Genomic DNA, 22182 nt, shown 5'->3' with positions numbered 1-22182 from the left:
GAGAAAGGTCAGGGAAAGGAGAGAGGAAGGTCCGGGAAAGGAGAGAGGAAGGTCAGGGAAAGGAGAGAGGAAGGCCAGGGAAAGGAGAGGGGAAGGTCAGGGAAAGGAGAGGGGAAGGTCAGGGAAAGGAGAGAGAAAGTTCAGGGAAAGGAGAGAGAAAGTTCAGGGAAAGGAGAGAGAAAGTTCAGGGAAAGGAGAGAGGAAGGTCAGGGAAAGGAGAGAGGAAGGTCCGGGAAAGGAGAGAGGAAGGTCCGGGAAAGGAGAGAGGAAGGTCCGGGAAAGGAGAGAGGAAGGTCCGGGAAAGGAGAGAGAAAGGTCCGGGAAAGGAGAGAGGAAGGTCAGGGAAAGGAGAGAGGAAGGTCAGGGAAAGGAGAGAGGAAGGTCAGGGAAAGGAGAGAGGAAGGTCCGGGAAAGGAGAGAGGAAGGTCCGGGAAAGGAGAGAGGAAGGTCCGGGAAAGGAGAGAGGAAGGTCCGGGAAAGGAGAGAGAAAGGTCCGGGAAAGGAGAGAGGAAGGTCAGGGAAAGGAGAGAGGAAGGTCAGGGAAAGGAGAGAGGAAGGTCAGGGAAAGGAGAGAGGAAGGTCAGGGAAAGGAGAGAGGGGAAGGTCAGGGAAAGGAGAGAGAGGAAGGTCAGGGAAAGGAGAGAGAAATGTCAGGGAAAGGAGAGAGGAAGGTCAGGGAAAGGAGAGAGAAAGGTCAGGGAAAGGAGAGAGAGAAAGGTCAGGGAAAGGAGAGAGAAAGGTCAGGGAAAGGAGAGAGAAAGGTCAGGGAAAGGAGAGAGAAAGGTCAGGGAAAGGAGAGAGAAAGGTCCGGGAAAGGAGAGAGAAAGGTCAGGGAAAGGAGAGAGAAAGGTCAGGGAAAGGAGAGAGGAAGGTCCGGGAAAGGAGAGAGGAAGGTCCGGGAAAGGAGAGAGGAAGGTCCGGGAAAGGAGAGAGGAAAGTCCGGGAAAGGAGAGAGGAAGGTCAGGGAAAGGAGAGAGGAAGGTCAGGGAAAGGAGAGGGGAAGGCCAGGGAAAGGAGAGAGGAAGGTCCGGGAAAGGAGAGGGGAAGGCCAGGGAAAGGAGAGAGGAAGGTCAGGGAAAGGAGAGAGGAAGGTCAGGGAAAGGAGAGAGGAAGGTCAGGGAAAGGAGAGAGGAAGGTCAGTGGTGTAGGGCTCAGAAGGGGGGGCTGTGGTGTAGGGCTCAGGGGGGGCTGTGGTGTAGAGCTCAAAGGGGGGGGGGGGGGGCTGTGGTGTAGGGCTCAGAGGGGGGGGCTATGGTGTAGGGCTCAGAGGGGGGGGGGGGCTGTGGTGTAGGGATCAGAAGTGGGGGGGGGCTGTGGTGTAGGGCTCAGAAGGGGGGGGGCTGTGGTGTAGGGCTCAGAAGGGGGGGGGGGCTGTGGTGTAGGGCTCAGAAGGGGGGGGCTGTGGTGTAGGGCTCAGAAGGAGGGGGGCTGTGGTGTAGGGCTCAGAAGGGGGGGGCTGTGGTGTAGGGCTCAGAAGGGGGGGGGGCTGTGGTGTAGGGCTCAGAAGGGGGGGGGGCTGTGGTGTAGGGCTCAGAAGAGGGGGCTGTGGTGTAGGGCTCAGAAGGGGGGGGCTGTGGTGTAGGGCTCAGAAGGGGGGGGGCTGTGGTGTAGGGCTCAGAAGGGGGGGGGCTGTGGTGTAAGGCTCAGAAGGGGGGGGGTTGTGGTGTAGGGCTCAGAAGGGGGCGGGGCTGTGGTGTAGGGCTCAGAAGGGGGCGGGGCTGTGGTGCAGACCTCAGAAGAGGGGGCTGTGGTGTAGGGCTCAGAAGGGGGGGGGGGGCTGTGGTGTAGGGCTCAGAAGGGGGGGGGGCTGTGGTGTAGGGCTCAGAAGGGGGGGGCTGTGGTGCAGGCCTCAGAAGGGGGGGGGCTGTGGTGTAGGGCTCAGAAGGGGGGGGGGGCTGTGGTGTAGGGCTCAGAAGGGGGGGGGGGCTGTGGTGTAGGGCTCAGAAGAGGGGGCTGTGGTGTAGGGCTCACCGTCTCTGCAGGTCTTGCTGTCCTCTAGCAGCTGGACTCCGGTGGGACAGGCACACTGGTAGTGAGGTGTAATAGGAGACAGGAGACAGAGATGGGAACAGCCTCCGTTGTTCACAGAACATGGTGAAGACACTGTTCAGGAAGGAGACAACATGCTGTCAGAGGACTACAAACACATCACACACCATTATCACTGCTGTCAGAGGACTACAAACACATCACACACCATTATCACTGCTGTCAGAGGACTACAGACACATCACACACCATTATCACTGCTGTCAGAGGACTCCAGACAAACACATCACACACCATTATCACTGCTGTCAGAGGACTACAGACACATCACACACCATTATCACTGCTGTCAGAGGACTACAGACACATCACACACCATTCATTATCACTGCTGTCCCAAATGGCACCCTATTCCTCATTTAATACACTACCAGACATTATCTCTGAAGACGACACTACGTGACCAGACATTATCTCTGAAGACACTACATGACCAGACATTATCTCTGAAGACTACTGTACATGACCAGACATTATCTCTGAAATCTACACTACATGACCAGACATTATCTCTGAAATCTACACTACATGACCAGACATTATCTCTGAAATCTACACTACATGACCAAAAGTATGTGGACACCTGCTCAGCCAACATCTTTTTCCAAAATCATGGGCATTAATATGGGGTTGGTCCCCCCTTTGCTGCTATAACAGCCTCCACTCTTCAGGGAAGGCTTTCCACTAGATGTTGGAACATTGCTGCTATAACAGCCCCCACTCTTCTGGGAAGGCTTTCCACTAGATGTTGGAACATTGTTGTTACTGCGTTCCAATTCATCCCAAAGGTGTTCGATGGGGTTGAGGTCAGGGCTCTATACAGGCCAGTCAAGTTCTTCCAAATGATTTCTGTATGGACTTTGCTTTGTGCACAGGGGGCATTTTCATGCTGAAACAGGAAAGGGCCTCACCCAAACTGTTGCCACAAAGTTGGAAGCACAGAATAGTCTAGAATGTTATTGTATTCTGTAGCATTAAGCTTTCTCTTCACTCGAACTAAGGGGCCCGAACCACAAAAAACAGCCTCAGACCATTATTCCTACTCCACCAAACTTTACAGTTGGCACTATGCATTCTGGCAGGTAGCGTCCTCCTGGCATCCACCAAACCCAGATACATCTGTCAGACTGCCAGATGGTGAAGCGTGATTCATCACTCCAGAGAACGCGTTTCCACTGCTCTAGAGTCCAATGGCGGCGAGCTTTACGGCACTCCAGCCGACGCTTGGCATTGAGCATGGTGATCTAAGGCTGACGTTGCTTCCAGAGGCAGTTTGGACCTCGGTAGTGAGTGTTCTGACTGAGGACAGATGGTTTCTACTTGCTTGGCTCTTCAGTTGACTGTGGCAGGGCACAAACTTAACAGAATTGTTGGAAAGGTGACATCCTATCGCAGTGACACGTTGAAAGTCACTGAGCTCTTCAGTAAGGCCATTCTACAATGTTTGTCTATGGAGATTGCATGGCTGTGTGCTGGATTTTATACACCTGTCAGCATCGGGTGTGGCTGAAATAGCCGAAGCCACTAAATATCGGTGTCCACATACTTTTGTATATATACACACAATATGTTAGCCAGTGATAATATCATTGTGAGGTCCATGTGTCGGTAAGGTCACTGTGAGGTCCATGTGTGGCCGAGGTCACTGTGAGGTCCATGTGTCGCCAAGGTCACTGAGAGTAGAGTAGAGTCCTGGGCCCTGTCTAGACTTGACAGTTCATGCAGCTTTAGTATTCTGATCATGAAGTCCCAATGCGTTATGCATCTGCATTTAACCAACGCTCTAACCACTAGGCTACCCTGAGGCCATGTCCACGGTGTCCGGATTCCCTTTCCCTGAGATATATTCAAATGCCAGTATGCATTCTACACACGGTGGAACAGGCAGAATAACATAACAACTGATGGCAGTAGCTAACTACTAGAGCTAGTTAGCCGGCCAACCTCTGCCGTTCGCCGGCCAACCTCTGCCGTTCGCCGGCCAACCTCTGCCGTTCGCCGGCCAAAAACTCTGCCGTTCGCCGGCCAAAAACTCTGCCGTTCGCCGGCCAAAAACTCTGCCGTTCGCCGGCCAAAAACTCTGCCGTTCGCCGGCCAAAAACTCTGCCGTTAGCCAGCAATGCTAAAGGGATTGCAAAAGGGTTAGCATAACTCATAACTCTAGTCAAAACAAACATGTTCTTCTAAATATTAGCTAGCATTTATGAGGCCAGCGAACACGTTCCTCACACGCTAGGAACGTATTTCCTCCAACGTTATAATGAAAAAGGTGCCTCTCGGTCCAAAACACACATTTTATGGAGATTTGTGGGAGGAGTGCTGATGAGTAGCCCTCCACACGCTTTCAGTAGCCTGATTGGTCCAGACTGAGGAGAAATCCACACACAGTGCATCCCTGACCACCTCCTGAAGTGGTCAGACAGATCTGATCACAAATCAGACCACAAAGCCACTTTGTGATCTTTTGATGTGATCTTTTGAATTCTGATAGCAGAAGTTGCATAGAAGTGTCAAGAGTAGACACGGCCCTGGAGACAGCTGTGCATGCAGGGGAAGGGGGCTGTAACAGCAGGGTCATTGACGTGTAGCAGGTCCCCTCTGCACTGTGACAAATTATCTGAATTAAACCTCAGAGTACAGGGCTTTACTGTCCTAGACCATCACAAATCTTCTGTTATCCTAGACCTAGCTAGCCGATCATAGATCTATTGTCCGAGACCTAGCTAGCCGATCATAGATCTATTGTCCTAGACCTAGCTAGCCGATCATAGATCTATTGTCCTAGACCCAGCTAGCCGATCATAGATCTATTGTCCTAGACCCAGCTAGCCGATCATAGATCTATTGTCCTAGACCCAGCTAGCCGATCATAGATCTATTGTCCTAGACCCAGCTAGCCGATCATAGCTCTATTGACCTAGACCCAGGTAGCCAATCATAGATCTATTGTCCTAGACCCAGATAGCCAATCATAGATATATTGTCCTAGACCCAGCTAGCCGATCATAGATCTATTGTCCTAGACCCAGCTAGCCGATCATAGCTCTATTGACCTAGACCCAGGTAGCCAATCATAGATCTATTGTCCTAGACCCAGATAGCCAATCATAGATCTATTGTCCGAGACCCAGATAGCCGATCATAGATCTATTGTCCTAGACCCAGCTAGCCGATCATAGCTCTATTATCCTAGACCCAGCTAGCCGATCATAGATCTATTGTCCTAGACCCAGCTAGCCGATCATAGCTCTATTGACCTAGACCCAGCTAGCCGATCATAGATCTATTGACCTACACCTAGCCAGCCGAACATAGATCTATTGTCCTAGACCCAGCTAGCCGATCATAGATATATTGACCTAGACCCAGCTAGCCAATCATAGATCTATTGACCTAGACCCAGCTAGCCGATCATAGATCTATTGACCTAGACCTAGCCAGCCGAACATAGATCTATTGTCCTAGACCCAGCTAGCCGATCATAGATCTATTGACCTAGACCCAGCTAGCCAATCATAGATCTATTGACCTAGACCCAGCTAGCCAATCACAGATCTGTTGTCCTAGACCTAGCTAGCCGATCACAGAGGAGGAAGACAGGTGACCGGGCCCTGATCATTCTATATGTTGGATAGGAGCATGTCATTCACAGTGAGTGGGACCAGTGATTTGGCTTTGTGTTCTTACGTAGCGGCTGTCTCTTCTGGCTGTAGACGTGTATATCCATGGGAGAGAAGATGTCCGAGTGGACTTTCTTCCGATCCTCCCCGGTCTCTTTCTGACACGAGTGGATGGAATGGGTGTTCCAGTCGGTCCAGAAGAGAGTCTCCTCGTACAGCGTCAGAGCGAAGGGGTGAGGGAGGTCTCCCTTAACCACCACCTCCCTGGAGACACAGAGACAGACACTAGTTTAGTACTGTGGTAACAGTAGTCCTCCCTGGAGACACAGAGACAGACACTAGTTTAGTACTGTGGTAACAGTAGTCCTCCCTGGAGACACAGAGACAGACACTAGTTTAGTACTGTGGTAACAGTAGTCCTCCCTGGAGACACAGCAGACAGCAGCTGCTACAGCCCGCCCCCTACAGCCCGTCCCCTACAGCCCGCCCCCTACAGCCCGCCCCCTACAGCCCGTCCCCTACAGCCCATCCCCTACCGTGCCTTCAGATCATATTCACACCCCTCAACTAGTTCCACATGTGTTACAAGGTCAGATTAAAATGTAAAATGTAATTTTGTTGTCAACGATCTACACAAGCATAGAATGGAAAGCGGGACCGGAGTCCCAAGTCTAGGACTAAAAAGCTTCTCAACAGTTTTTACCCCCAAGCCATAAGACTCCTGAACAGGTAATCAAATGGTTACCTGGACTGTTTTCATTTCTTCACTTATCTGTTGTTCACCAAATACCTTTATGCACTATTGGTCAGAGCCTGGAAGTAAACATTTCACTGTGAGGTCTACTACACCTGTTGTATTCAGCATTTCACTGTGAGGTCTACTACACCTGTTGTATTCAGCATTTCACTGTGAGGTCTACTACACCTGTTGTATTCAGCATTTCACTGTCAGGTCTACTACACCTGTTGTATTCAGCATTTCACTGTGAGGTCTACTACACCTGTTGTATTCAGCATTTCACTGTAAGGTCTACTACACCTGTTGTATTCATCATTTCACTGAGGTCTACTACACCTGTTGTATTCAGCATTTCACTGTAAGGTCTACTACACCTGTTGTATTCAGCATTTCACTGTGAGGTCTACTACACCTGTTGTATTCAGCATTTCACTGTGAGGTCTACTACACCTGTTGTATTCAGCATTTCACTGTAAGGTCTACTACACCTGTTGTATTCAGCATTTCACTGTAAGGTCTACTATACCTGTTGTATTCAGCATTTCACTGTAAGGTCTACTACACCTGTTGTATTCAGCATTTCACTGTGAGGTCTACTACACCTGTTGTATTCAGCATTTCACTGTGAGGTCTACTACACCTGTTGTATTCAGCATTTCACTGTAAGGTCTACTACACCTGTTGTATTCAGCATTTCACTGTGAGGTCTACTACACCTGTTGTATTCAGTATTTCACTGTAAGGTCTACTACACCTGTTGTATTCAGCATTTCACTGTAAGGTCTACTACACCTGTTGTATTCAGCATTTCACTGTGAGGTCTACTACACCTGTTGTATTCAGCATTTCACTGTGAGGTCTACTACACCTGTTGTATTCAGCATTTCACTGTGAGGTCTACTACACCTGTTGTATTCAGTATTTCACTGTAAGGTCTACTACACCTGTTGTATTCAGCACACGTGACAAATAAACTTTGATTTGAATAAAACATATGTCTTGATTCCATCAGTAGTCACACCCCTGAGTCCATACATGTTAAGAGTCCCCTTGGACAGTGATTACAGCAGTGAGTCATTCTGGGTAATTTTCTAAGTGCTTTGCACACCTGGATTGTACAATATTTGTATATTATATATATTTTTTAACTCTTCAAGTTCTGTCAAGTTGGTTGTTGATCTTTGCGGCCATGTTCAAGTCTCGCCGCAGATTCAAGCAGATTCAAGTCACTTGAACTAATCAGGAACATCTGATTTCATCTGAGCACATCCACTGTATATTTTACCTTTTTTAAATCATTATAAACAAACAATAACATATTCCAAGAAAAGGTTCAACCCTTCCTGGTAAACGCAGTAATACATTGAGACGTCGTCACGTTTTGGATGATAAACAGCTCCAATACACCGATACAGATATGATACAAATAACTAATATTCATATGATGTATTTTCTAGTCAACAAGGCTTGGAATGAATGTCTTTTCAAGCCTGTCTTTTATTATGCTATTATATATATATTTAGAAAGCAGAAGATCTAGTCAACAAGGCTTGAAAAGACAGTATTTTATTATGCTATATTATATATATATTTAGAAAGCAGAAGATCTAGTCAACAAGGCTTGAAAAGACAGTATTTTATTATGCTATATATTATATATATATTTAGAAAGCAGAAGATCTAGTCAACAAGGCTTGAAAAGACAGTATTTTATTATGCTATATTATATATATATTTAGAAAGCAGAAGATCTAGTCAACAAGGCTTGAAAAGACAGTATTTTATTATGCTATATTATATATATATTTAGAAAGCAGAAGATCTAGTCAACAAGGCTTGAAAAGACAGTATTTTATTATGCTATATATTATATATATATTTAGAAAGCAGAAGATCTAGTCAACAAGGCCTGAAAAGACAGTATTTTATTATGCTATATTATATATATATTTAGAAAGCAGAAGATTTTACCTGTAAAAAGACACTTCAGCTTTTAATTTTTAAATAAAAATTTTGTACAAAAAAATGTTTGCAAACTTTATTCCACTGAGGTTATGAGGTAATGTGAGACTAAAAAACACAATTTAATCAATTTTAAATTCAGGCTGTAAGACAACAAAATGTGTAAAAAGGTTCCCCAGGGGTGTGGATCCGTTGTCTCTGAAGACACTCGGTATACGGCAGTAAAAGTAGCCTGGTCATACATCTGAAATATTACTTCCTGCTTTTATTACGCTGGGACCAAAATGAGAGTTTCTGATTGGTTGGTTGATTACTGTACCTCCCAGTGCCGTCCAGATTGGAGCGATGTATGAAGTTGAACTTGGCGTCAGCCCAGTACAGTTTCTCCTGGCTGTAGTCCAGCGTGAGACCGTTGGGCCAGTAGATCTCCTTGTCAATGATCATGGCTCTGCTTGTACCATCCATCCCCGCTCGCTCAATCTTAGGAACCTCGCCCCAGTCCGTCCAGTACATGTACCTGCAGACAGTAAGAGAGGAACATATTGGTAAAGTTACCACCAACTCTAACCCGGAACTCAGTCCGTGTGTCGGTAGTGATTTATAAACAGCTACTACAGCATGTATTAAAGTTGTTCAGGTGTTTTGTCTCATAACTGGTAACGCACAAAGAAACAGGAATCCTAACGTTATAGTGACCAGGCTGCTCAACCAACCCCAGCAGGACCCCAGGCTGCTCAACCAACCCCAGCAGGACCCCAGGCTGCTCAACCAACCCCAGCAGGACCCCAGGCTGCTCAACCAACCCCAGCAGAACCCCAGGCTGCTCAACCAACCCCAGCAGGACCCCAGGCTGCTCAACCAACCCCAGCAGAACCCCAGGCTGCTCAACCAACCCCAGCAGGACCCCAGGCTGCTCAACCAACCCCAGCAGAACCCCAGGCTGCTCAACCAACCCCAGCAGGACCCCAGGCTGCTCAACCAACCCCAGGAGGACCGTAGGCAGCTCAACCAACCCCAGCTGGACCCCGGGCAGCTCAACCGACCCCAGCAGGACAACCAACCCCAGCAGGACCCCAGGCAGCTCAACCAACCCCAGCAGGACCTCAGGCAGCTCAACCAACCCCAGCAGAACCCCAGGCAGAACAACCAACCCCAGTAGGACCCCAGGCAGCTCAACCAACCCCAGGAGGACCGTAGGCAGCTCAACCAACCCCAGCTGGACCCCGGGCAGCTCAACCGACCCCAGCAGGACAACCAACCCCAGCAGGACCCCAGGCAGCTCAACCAACCCCAGCAGGACCTCAGGCAGCTCAACCAACCCCAGCAGAACCCCAGGCAGAACAACCAACCCCAGTAGGACCCCAGGCAGCTCAACCAACCCCAGCAGGACCTCAGGCAGAACCAACCAACCCCAGGCAGAACAACCAACCCCAGTAGGACCCCACCAGGCAGAACAACCAACCCCAGCAGGACCCCAGGCTGAACAACCAACCCCAGCAGGACCCCAGGCTGAACAACCAACCCCCGTAGGACCCCACCAGGCAGAACAACCAACCCCAGTAGGACCCCACCAGGCAGAACAACCAACCCCAGCAGGACCTCAGGCAGAACCAACCAACCCCAGGCAGAACAACCAACCCCAGCAGGACCCCAGGCTGAACAACCAACCCCAGTAGGACCCCAGGCAGCTCAACCAACCCCAGCAGGACCTCAGGCAGAACAGAGGACCTCTCTGTGCAGAATAACCCCTCTAGAGGGAGGACTCAGGGTCCCACCAGAACAACTGGAAGTCTCCATAGGTTCACTCCTCTTATGTGGACAGACGGGTCCTTCCATGGATTTATATCCAATAACGTCTACCTGTGTCGGCCTAGAATTATCCAGACCGACACTGTACTGAAGTGGCTGTCTGAGGCATCCATCTAAAAAACACAGACATGTCACGTCTCAAGTGGCCTATACATAGACTACACACGGATTCTACTGTTGCCAGGTAACCAATGAGCACCAACAACACAGGACGACAGAAGCAAGTCAAACATGGTCACAGAAACGTCAATGTCAGTTTTGGAAATGCTCAACGTGCAAAACCTCTAGACAGAATGTGTTTAGACTACAAACCAACCCGGAGAACATTGGAAATGCTCAACGTGCAAAACCTCTAGACAGGATGTGTTTAGACTACAAACCAACCCGGAGAACATTGGAAATGCTCAACGTGCAAAACCTCTAGACAGAATGCGTTTAGACTACAAACCAACCCGGAGAACATTGAAAATGGGTGTTGAGCGTTGGTACATTCAACAGTTAATTCCACCCTCTGACAGTCAGACCAGAGTGCTCAGATAGCCAGAGCAAATTTACGAAGGCACACAAACGACTAAACCACTAAACTACGCTATGAATGATGGGAATAACCAAGTCAATCTACGTTGGGTAGTTAGGTGGCAAAAGTAAATATACTGGCAAGTTGGATGTATTGGTAGCTAACTAATGTTATAGTAGGTAACTAACATACCGCTCTAACGATATGCTATGTGGATCTTTTCATTATTTTTTACCTTTAACTAGGCAAGTGAGTTGAGAACTAATTCTTATTTTCAACGACGGCCTAGGAACAGTGGGTTAACTGCCTGTTCAGGGGCAGAACGACAGATTTGTACCTTGTCAGCTCGGGGATTTGTACTTGCAACCTTTCAGTTACTCGTCTAATGCTCTAACCACTAGGCTACCCTGCCATCTTAAGGACAGCGTAGTTAACAAATTGTCAGCCAACATAATATGAAAGGTAACTTATTTGAAAAGGCATTAGTTTATTACATTGCTCAACATTTTAACATTTAACATGATTAGTTAAAACAAAGACCTTGAATCCTTCATCGGACTACAGCAGCATATTTATCCTCCATTTTCTTCCAAACTCTAGCTCCAGGCAGCGAGGCCGGGCCGAAACTCTAGCTCCAGGCAGCGAGGCCGGGCCGAAACTCTAGCTCCAGGCAGCGAGGCCGGGCCGAAACTCTAGCTCCAGGCAGCGAGGCCGGGCCGAAACTCTAGCTCCAGGCAGCGAGGCCGGGCCGAAACTCTAGCTCCAGGCAGCGAGGCCGGGCCGAAACTCTAGCTCCAGGCAGCGAGGCTGGGCCGAAACTCTAGCTCCAGGCAGCGAGGCCGGGCCGAAACTCTAGCTCCAGGCAGCGAGGCCGGGCCGAATCTCTAGCTCCAGGCAGCGAGGCCAGGCCGAATCTGTAGCTCCAGGCAGCGAGGCCAGGCCGAATCTGTAGCTCCAGGCAGCGAGGCCAGGCCAAATCTGTAGCTCCAGGCAGCGAGGCCAGGCCGAATCTGTAGCTCCAGGCAGCGAGGCCAGGCCGAATCTGTAGCTCCAGGCAGCGAGGCCAGGCCGAATCTGTAGCTCCAGGCAGCGAGGCCAGGCTGAATCTGTAGCTCCGGGGCCAGGCAGCGAGGCCAGGCTGAATCTGTAGCTCCGGGGCCAGGCAGTGAGGCCAGGCTGAATCTGTAGCTCCGGGCCAGGCAGTGAGGCCAGGCTGAATCTGTAGCTCCGGGGCCAGGCAGTGAGGCCAGGCTGAATCTGTAACTCCAGGCAGCGAGGCCAGGCTGAATCTGTAGATCCAGGCAGCGACGCCAGGCTGAATCTGTAGCCACACTCCTTCCACAGAGTGGATCAAACAGGCGGCACACATGTGAGCCAGACACCCACCAAGACCCATTAACACACACTATAACAACAAGCGCCTGTTGGAATCCAGCTCAGTCTCTTACCCCCCTCATTTTTTACAGGGAAGACGCAGAGCCGAGTCGACACACACAGGGCCAACCCCCCCCCCCCCCAAACACACTGCATGCCAACATGGCTTGGCTGTTACCCTGTGTAAATAGCTGCCAGTAACTTAGAAGATAAAGGACTCCAATACCTCCCTCTGGCAGGCCATGGAGAGAGGAAAGCCGCAAAGAGAGGAGGGGGGGGGGGGGGGGTCATTACGTGTAGTCTGGCCCAGGAGTGTGAAGGTGAACGGAAAGGCTCTGGAGCAACGAACCGCCCTTGCTGTCTCGCCTGGCCGGTTCCCCTCTCCACTGGGATTCTCTGCCTCTAACCCTATTACAGGGGCTGAGTCACTGGCTTACTAGGGCTCTTTCATACCGTCCCTAAGAGGGGTGCGTCACTTGAGTGGGTTGAGTCACTGATGTGATCTTCCTGTCTGGGTTGGCGCCCCCCCTTGGGTTGTGCCGTGGCGGAGATCTTTCTGGGCTATACTCGGCCTTGTCTCAGGATGGTAAGTTGGTGGTTGAAGATATCCCTCTAGTGGTGTGGGGGCTGTGCTTTGTCAAAGTGGGTGGGGTTATATCTATATCCTTCCTGTTTGGCCCTGTCCGGGGGTATCATCGGATGGGGCCACAGTGTCTCCTGACCCCTCCTGTCTCAGCCTCCAGTATTTATGCTGCAGTAGTTTATGTGTCGGGGGGCTAGGGTCAGTTTGTTATATCTGGAGTACTTCTCCTGTCCTATTCGGTGTCCTGTGTGAATCTAAGTGTGTGTTCTCTAATTCTCTCCTTCTCTCTTTCTCTCTCTCGGAGGACCTGAGCCCTAGGACCATGCCCCAGGACTACCTAACATGATGACTCCTTGCTGTCCCCAGTCCACCTGGCTGTGCTGCTGCTCCAGTTTCAACTGTTCTGCCTTATTATTATTCGACCATGCTGGTCATTTATGAACATTTTAACATCTTGGCCATGTTCTGTTATAATCTCCACCCGGCACAGCCAGAAGAGGACTGGCCACCCCTCTCTAGGTTTCTTCCTAGGTTTTGGCCTTTCTAGGGAGTTTTTCCTAGCCACTGTGCTTCTACACCTGCATTGCTTGCTGTTTGGGGTTTTAGGCTGGGTTTCTGTACAGCACTTTGAGATATCAGCTGATGTACGAAGGGCTATATAAATACATTTGATTTGATTTGACTAGGGGCCATTACCCTCAGCTAACGGACGACTAGGGACCATTACCCTCAGCTAACGTACGACTAGGGGCCATTACCCTCAGCTAACGGACGACTAGGGGCCATTACCCTCAGCTATAAGGTGACTAGGGGCCATGTTTTTAATGGGGGGGGGTGATGGGCTACACGTGTTACCTGAGGAGAGAGTAGGCTTCAGCTGAGAGGGGGTGAGGGGTGTATGGGAGCTCAGGCCAGCCCACCAGTATGGTCCAGCATCCACAGTATCAGATTCCTCTTGAAGACTTTGTATGGCTTCACTCTCAGGTTACCCATAGGTTCACCTGGTCAGCCCAGCACAGTAACACTAGTCCCCTCCAGTCTCCACAGCCTCGCCGTGACCCTCCTGGGAGAATCAAACTGCCCTCAGTCACATCCTGAGGGCTTCCAAAGAGACCTGAGCCCAGTAACTAGCCTAAACTAATAGTTCACATTCATTAGACTACTGCTGCCACCCCCACCTATTTAGGTGAAACTGGATCACATGCACCCCCCCCCCCCTCCCCACACACACACACTTGTTTAGGTGGGACTTTGGGCCATGACAGTCATAGCTGCCCTCCCACCCCATGTAAAATATTAAATGAATAAGGTTACGTTTTTTGGGGGGCGGGGCTATGACAGTATATTATAAAATCAGTCTGCCAGTCCTTCTCAGTCTATTTACTACAAATCAGTCTGCCAGTCCTTTTCAGTCTATTTACTACAAATCAGTCTGCCAGTCTTTTTGCCAGTCTATTTACTACAAATCAGTCTGCCAGTCCTTTTGACAGTCTATTTACTACAAATCAGTCTGCCAGTCCTTTTGACAGTCTATTTACTACAAATCAGTCTGCCAGTCCTTTTGACAGTCTATTTACTACAAATCAGTCTGCCAGTCCTTTTGACAGTCTATTTACTACAAATCAGTCTGCCAGTCCTTTTGACAGTCTATTTACTACAAATCAGTCTGCCAGTCCTTTTCAGTCTATTTACTACAAATCAGTCTGCCAGTCTATTTACTACCAATCAGTCTGCCAGTCCTTTTGACAATCTATTTACTACAAATCAGTCTGCCAGTCCTTTTGACAGTCTATTTACTACCAATCAGTCTGCCAGTCTATTTACTACAAATCAGTCTGCCAGTCCTTTTGACAGTCTATTTACTACCAATCAGTCTGCCAGTCTATTTACTACAAATCAGTCTGCCAGTCCTTTTGACAATCTATTTACTACAAATCAGTCTGCCAGTCCTTTTGACAGTCTATTTACTACCAATCAGTCTGCCAGTCTATTTACTACAAATCAGTCTGCCAGTCCTTTTGACAGTCTATTTACTACCAATCAGTCTGCCAGTCCTTTTGACAATCTATTTACTACAAATCAGTCTGCCAGTCCTTTTGACAGTATTTCAATGTGAAGGAGGTTTGAAGTGACAAAAGCATCAGAAAGGTATTGGGAAGACGACTCAGGCTCTCATGTTGTCTGATCTTGTGGGTAGAAAACAAGGACATCAGTGATGTTGTTTCCCCCAGTCTGATTTACTGCCTGGTCTTATCCACTCTGTTCTAATGAGTCCTGTGTGGCCTTGTAGAGTCTTATCTTTCAGTGGTCAGAATATTTTGTAGCTTAAAAACAGATCAAAAGATGGAGCCACACTTGTTGGAAGAAAACAGAAACCAACTGTTTAATAAAACCCTTTAGTTGGGGAAACCCTGGCGTAAAGCAAGGCCAACATCACCGCCCCAACACAGCCCGAACACCGCCCCAAACACAGCCCGGACACCGCCCCAAACACAGTCCGGACAACGGCCCAAACACAGTCCGGACAACGGCCCAAACACGGCCCCAAACACAGCCCCGGACACGGCCCCAAACACAGCCCCGGACACCGCCCCAAACACAGCCCCGGACACCGCCCCAAACACAGCCCCGGACACCGCCCCAAACACAGCCCCGGACACCGCCCCAAACACAGCCCCGGACACCGCCCCAAACACAGCCCCGGACACCGCCCCAAACACAGCCCCGGACACCGCCCCAAACACAGCCCCGGACACCGCCCCAAACACAGCCTGGACACCGCCCCAAACACAGCCTGGACACCGCCCCAAACACAGCCTGGACACCGCCCCAAACACAGCCTGGACACCGCCCCAAACACAGCCTGGACACCGCCCCAAACACAGCCTGGACACCGCCCCAAACACAGCCTGGACACCGCCCCAAACACAGCCTGGACACCGCCCCAAACACAGCCTGGACACCACCCTAAATACTGCCTGGACAACACAGGATGGTCCAGATCCTACCAATATAACACCCTAAATACAGCCTAGACAACACAGGATGGTCCAGATCCTACCAATATAACACCCTAAATACAGCCTGGACAACACAGGATGGTCCAGATCCTACCAAAATAACACCCTAAATACAGGATGGTCCAGATCCTACCAATATAACCCCCTAAATACAGGATGGTCCAGATCCTACCAATATAACACCCTAAATACAGGATGGTCCAGATCCTACCAATATAACACCCTAAATACAGCCTGGACAACACAGGATGGTCCAGATCCTACCAATATAACACCCTAAATACAGGATGGTCCAGATCCTACCAATATAACACCCTAAATACAGGATGGTCCAGATCCTACCAATATAACACCCTAAATACAGCCTGGACAATACAGGATGGTCCAGATCCTACCAATATAACACCCTAAATACAGGATGGTCCAGATCCTACCAATATAACACCCTAAATACAGCCTGTACAACACAGGATGATCCAGATCCTACCAATATAAAATCTACCTTTAAGTACTCTGGAAGATTTGGCCCGCCAAGCGCATTGATGTAGTTGAAGTCGGAAGTTTACATACATTTAAACTCAGTTTCATTTAAATCTTAACAAAAATTCCCCGTCTTTGGTAAGTTAGAATGACCACTTTTATTTTAAGAATGTGAAATGTCATAATAATAGTAGAGAGGAGGAGTTATTTCAGCTTTTATTTCTATCATCACATTCCCAGTGGGTCAGAAGTTTACATATACTAATTGAGTGTTTGGTAGCATTGCCTTTAAATTGTTTAATTTGGGTCAAACGTTTTGTGTAGCCTTCCACAATTAAGTTGGGTGAATTTTGGCCCCATTCCTCCTGACAGAGCTGGTGTAACTGAGTCAGGTTTGTAGGCCTCTTTGCTTGCATACGCTTTTTCAGATCTGCCCACAAATTTTCTATGGGATTGAGGTCAGGGCTTTGTGATGGCCACTCCAATACCTTCACTTTGTTGTCCTTAAGCCATTTTTCCACAACTTTGGACGTATGCTTGGGGTCATTGTCCATTTGGAAGACCCACTTAAGACCAAGCTTTAACTTCCTGACTGATGTCTTGAGATGTTGCTTCAATATATCCACATCATTTTCTTGCCTCACGATGACATCTATTTTGTGAAGTGCACCAGTCCCTCCTGCAGCAAAGCACCCCCACAACATGATGCTGCCACCCCCATGCTTCACAGTTGGGATGGTGTTCTTCGGCTTGCAAGCCTCCCTTTTTCCTCCAAAGCATAACGATGGTCATTATGGCCAAACAGTTCTATTCTTGTTTCATCAGACCAGAGGACATTTCTCCAAAAAGTACGATCTTTGTCCGCATATCCGCAGTGGCTACTTCCTTGCTGAGCGGCTTTTCAGGTTATGTCGATATAGGACTCCTTTTACTGTGGATATAGATATTTTTGTACCTGTTACCTCCAGCATGTTCACAAGGTCTTTTGCTGTTGTTCTGGGATTGATTTGCACATTTCGCACCAAAGTACGTTCATCTCTAGGAGACAGAATGCGTTCCTGAGCGGTATGACGGCTGGGTGGTCCCATGGTGTTTATACTTGCATACTATTGTTTGTACAGATGAACGTGGTACCTTCAGGCGTTTGGAAATTGCTCCCAAGGATGAACCAGACTTGTGGAGGTCTACAATTTTTTAGGCTGATTTCTTTAGATTTTCCCATGATGTCAAGCAAAGAGGCACTGGGTTTGAAGGTAGGCCTTGAAATACATACACAGGTACACCTCCAACTGACTCAAATGATGTCAATTAGCCTATCAGAAGCTTCTAAAGCCATGACATCATTTTCTGGAATTTTCCAAGCTGTTTAAAGGCACAGTCAACAAAGTGAATGTAAACTTCTGACCCACTGGAATTGTGATGTAGTGAATTATAAGTGAAATGATCTGTCCGTAAACTATTTTTGGAAAAATGACTTGCGTCATGCAAAGTAGATGTCCTAACCAACTTGCCAAAACTGTAGTTTGTTAACAAGAAATGTGTGGAGAGGTTGAAAAACAAGTTAACGACTCCAACCTCAGTGTATGTAAACTTCCGACTTCAACTGCAGCTCATGTCAGCTGAACAAAGACAATTTGAGTTTGAGATTTGGCAAGCAGCCAGTTCAAAATGGAAACTATGTGACACACCTAACTGTATGTGACAGAGATGGTGTATGTCCCAGCTGGCTAGCCTAACTACTGAAAGAGACAAACCTATTATATCCACTCACCAGAGAGCACAGACTGGTGAAACGTCAACAACGTGTCAACTGACCAGTACAGAGTAAACAAACAGTGTCAACAGCCGTGTCCACTGACCAGTACAGAGTAAACAAAGTGTCAACAGCCGTGTCTACTGACCAGTACAGAGTAAACAAACAGTGTCAACAGCCGTGTCCACTGACCAGTACAGAGTAAACAAACAGTGTCATCAGAACTCACATCACCATTAACACAGCATCTAGCTGTGGTTCCTGGTCGTTCTACTGTATCAGCCCCCACGTCACCATTAACACAGCATCTAGCTGTGGGTCCTGGTCGTTCTACTGTATCAGCCCTAAAATCACCATTAACACAGCATCTAGCTGTGGGTCCTGGTCGTTCTACCGTATCAGACCTCACGTCACCATTAACACAGCATCTAGCTGTGGGTCCTGGTCGTTCTACTGTATCAGCCCTCACGTCACCATTAACACAGCATCTAGCTGTGGGTCCTGGTCGTTCTACTGGATCAGCCCTCACGTCACCATTAACACAGCATCTAGCTGTGGGTCCTGGTCGTTCTACTGTATCAGCCCTCACGTCACCATTAACACAGCATCTAGCTGTGGGTCCTGGTCGTTCTACTGTATCAGCCCCCACGTCACCATTAACACAGCATCTAGCTGTGGGTCCTGGTCGTTCTACTGTATCAGCCCCCACGTCACCATTAAAACAGCATCTAGCTGTGGGTCCTGGTAGAGGCAGTTCTACTGTATCAGTGGGGTCAGTAAAGAGGCACCACGGTTCTCCCCAAAGAATGTAAGAGTCTCTGAGTCCAAAGGGGGACAGAGCACCACCTTGTAAAATAAAATCCTGCAGACAGACACACTCTCTCATACAGGTCCCTGAACCTCCAACCTGTACTGTCCCCTAACGTTCCAGTATCCTCCAACCTGCACTGTCCCCTAACGTTCCAGTATCCTCCAACCTGTACTGTCCCCTAACGTTCTAGTATCCTCCAGCCTGTCCCCTAACGTTCTAGTATCCTCCAGCCTGTACTGTCCCCTAACGTTCTAGTATCCTCCAGCCTGTACTGTCCCCTAACGTTCTAGTATCCTCCAGCCTGTATTGTCCCCTAACGTTCTAGTATCCTCCAGCCAGTCCCCTAACGTTCTAGTATCCTCCAGCCTGTACTGTCCCCGAACGTTCCAGTATCCTCCAGCCTGTATTGTCCCCTAACGTTCTAGTATCCTCTAGCCTGTCCACTAACATTCTAGTATCCTCCAGCCTGTCCCCTAACGTTCTAGTATCCTCCAGCCTGTACTGTCCCCCAACGTTCCGGTATCCTCCAGCCTGTACTGTCCCCTAACGCTCTGGTATCCTCCAGCCTGTACTGTCCCCTAACGTTCTAGTATCCTCCAGCCTGTCCCCTAACGTTCTAGTATCCTCCAGCCTGTATTGTCCCCTAACGTTCTAGTATCCTCCAGCCTGTATTGTCCCCTAACGTTCTAGTATCCTCCAGCCTGTATTGTCCCCTAACGTTCTAGTATCCTCCAGCCTGTATTGTCCCCTAACGTTCCAGTATCCTCCAGCCTGTACTGTCCCCTAACGTTCTGGTATCCTCCAGCCTGTCCCCTAACGTTCTAGTATCCTCCAGCCTGTCCCCTAACGTTCTAGTATCCTCCAGCCTGTCCCCTAACGTTCTAGTATCCTCCAGCTTGTACTGTCCCCTAACGTTCTAGTATCCTCCAGCCTGTACTGTCCCCTAACGTTCTAGTATCCTCCAGCCTGTACTGTCCCCTAACGTTCTAGTATCCTCCAGCCTGTACTGTCCCCTTGCGTTCTAGTATCCTCCAGCCTGTACTGTCCCCTAACGTTCTAGTATCCTCCAGCCTGTACTGTCCCCTAACGTTCTAGTATCCTCCAGCCTGTACTGTCCTCTAACGTTCTAGTATCCTCCAGCCTGTACTGTCCCCTAACGTTCCAGTATCCTCCAGCCTGCACTGTCCCCTAACGTTCCAGTATCCTCCAACCTGCACTGTCCCCTAACATTCTAGTATCCTCCAGCCTGTCCCCTAACGTTCCAGTATCCTCCAGCCTGTACTGTCCCCTAACATTCTAGTATCCTCCAGCCTGTACTGTCCCCTAACGTTCTAGTATCCTCCAGCCTGTCCCCTAATGTTCTAGTATCCTCCAGCCTGTCCCCTAACGTTCTAGTATCCTCCAGCCTGTCCCCTAACGTTCTAGTATCCTCCAGCCTGTCCCCTAACGTTCTAGTATCCTCCAGCCTGTCCCCTAACGTTCTAGTATCCTCCAGCCTGTTCCCTAACGTTCTAGTATCATCCAGCCTGTCCCCTAATGTTCTAGTATCCTCAAGCCTGTCCCCTAACGTTCTAGTATCCTCCAGCCTGTCCCCTAACGTTCTAGTATCCTCCAGCCTGTCCCCTAACGTTCTAGTATCCTCCAGCCTGTTCCCTAACGTTCTAGTATCCTCCAGCCTGTTCCCTAATGTTCTAGTATCCTCCAGCCTGTTCCCTAACGTTCTAGTATCCTCCAGCCTGTCCCCTAACGTTCTAGTATCCTCCAGATGGACGGATACGAGGGAGAAGCTCTTGGTTTTAGGAACCTTGGTCCCCCCTCCCCCCATTCAAAGCCAGGTCCAGGTAGTTCTACTGAGCACTACTTTACTACAGGTTGTCAGGTACTCACCCTCTTCCCGGGTCCAGAGAGATGGCTCGGGGCTGGTCCAGGTCCTGCCAGAAGAGAACTCTCCGTAACGATCCATCCAGCTCGGCCACCTCTATCCGATTGGTCTCGGAGTCCGTCCAGTACAGCTTCCTGCCTAACCAGTCACAGGCCAGGCCGTCCGGGGACGCCAGCCCCGATACAACCACCGTCTGGGCGGCGGCCGCCGAGCCGGGCCATGATTGGTTGAAGGTGGTGCGTTTGATTGCCTCCTCGCTGACGTCACTCCAGTAGACCAATCCCTGAGCGTATACGTAGTCCACAGCGGCGGCGTCCTCCAGACCGCCCACCACCACCGTGGCGTTGGCCCTGCCGTGAGCCGCATCCACCAGCCGCAGGTCCCGTCGGTTAGCATAGAGCAGGAGGGGTACACCTGGTGGGGGAGGGGGTAGGGTCAGACAGAAATACTATAGAGCAGGAGGGGTCCACCTGGTGGGGGAGGGGGTAGGGTCAGACAGAAATACTATACAGTACGTAGAACAGGAGGGGTACACCTGGTGGGGAGGGGGTAGGGTCAGACAGAGATACTATAGAGCAGGAGGGGTCCACCTGGTGGGGGAGGGGGTAGGGTCAGACAGAAATACTATACAGTACGTAGAACAGGAGGGGTACACCTGGTGGGGAGGGGGTAGGGTCAGACAGAAATACTATACAGTCCTACAACACCCCTACAACCCCCATACAGTCCTACAACACCCCTACTACAATACCCCTACAGTACCCCCCCAGAGCGAAGAGGAACCTGCCAGCCCAATCTGAAAACTGGTGACTACCACCACATGCCAACGTACCCCAACAACCACCACTTGCGAGCGTATCGCTGAAGGCTTTTTCCCAAGTGGCCCCCAGACGGCCAAGTCAGCCGGGGGCCAGACGGCCAAGTCAGCCGGGGGCCAGACGGCCAAGTCAGCCGGGGGCCAAGTCAGCCGGGGGCCAGACGGCCAAGTCAGCCGGGGGCCAGACGGCCAAGTCAGCCGGGGGCCAAGTCAGCCGGGGACCAGAAGGCCAAGTCAGCCGGGGGCCAGACGGCCAAGTCAGCCGGGGGCCAGACAGTCGGGGGCCAGACAGCCGGGGGCCAGACAGCCGGGGGCCAGACGAGTCAGATTCAACAACCACTGTCTGTTTCAACATCAACCAACCAAGGAGAAACGTTTAACTTCATTTGGTTAAGAGCTATTCCTCTCTGTAGGGACCCCCGGTCTCTACAGGGATATAACACTACAAACAGATTGAACAAATTGCTAGAGGCAGCTTGGACTTCAGACTGAAACGTCAAGGTCCAAACTTTAGTTATCCTCCATGTTGTCTTGAGACCAGTGCTTTTCTGATCCAAACACGCCAGTCCTCTCCGATCCAAACACACCCGTGGTTTCTGATACAAACACACCAGTCCTCTCCGATCCAAACACACTCGTGGTTTCTGAGCCAAACACGCCAGTCCTCTCCGATCCAAACACACCCGTGGTTTCTGATCCAAACACACCAGTCCTCTCCGATCCAAACACACCCGTGGTTTCTGATCCAAACACGCCAGTCCACTCC

At 49.7% G+C, this 22182-nt stretch overlaps 1 protein-coding gene across 1 annotated transcript in view; it reads right to left on the bottom strand.

The window, feature by feature from the left end:
- Positions 1-22182, bottom strand: part of LOC139392659 (low density lipoprotein receptor-related protein 6) — a 73292-nt gene that overhangs the window by 47746 nt on the left and 3364 nt on the right. Inside the window, exons 2-5 of the mRNA XM_071140802.1 lie at positions 20605-21013; positions 8690-8887; positions 5737-5933; positions 1972-2103 (exon numbers count right to left, since the gene is read on the bottom strand). Coding sequence (XP_070996903.1) covers positions 1972-2103; positions 5737-5933; positions 8690-8887; positions 20605-21013 — 936 coding nt within the window. The remainder of the gene's footprint in view (positions 1-1971; positions 2104-5736; positions 5934-8689; positions 8888-20604; positions 21014-22182) is intronic.

The sequence above is a fragment of the Oncorhynchus clarkii genome, chromosome 33, assembly GCF_045791955.1.
Source record: "Oncorhynchus clarkii lewisi isolate Uvic-CL-2024 chromosome 33, UVic_Ocla_1.0, whole genome shotgun sequence".
Lineage (NCBI taxonomy): Eukaryota > Metazoa > Chordata > Actinopteri > Salmoniformes > Salmonidae > Oncorhynchus > Oncorhynchus clarkii.
Note: the sequence above shows the minus strand (reverse complement) of the source record. Positions and strands in the feature narration are given on the sequence as shown.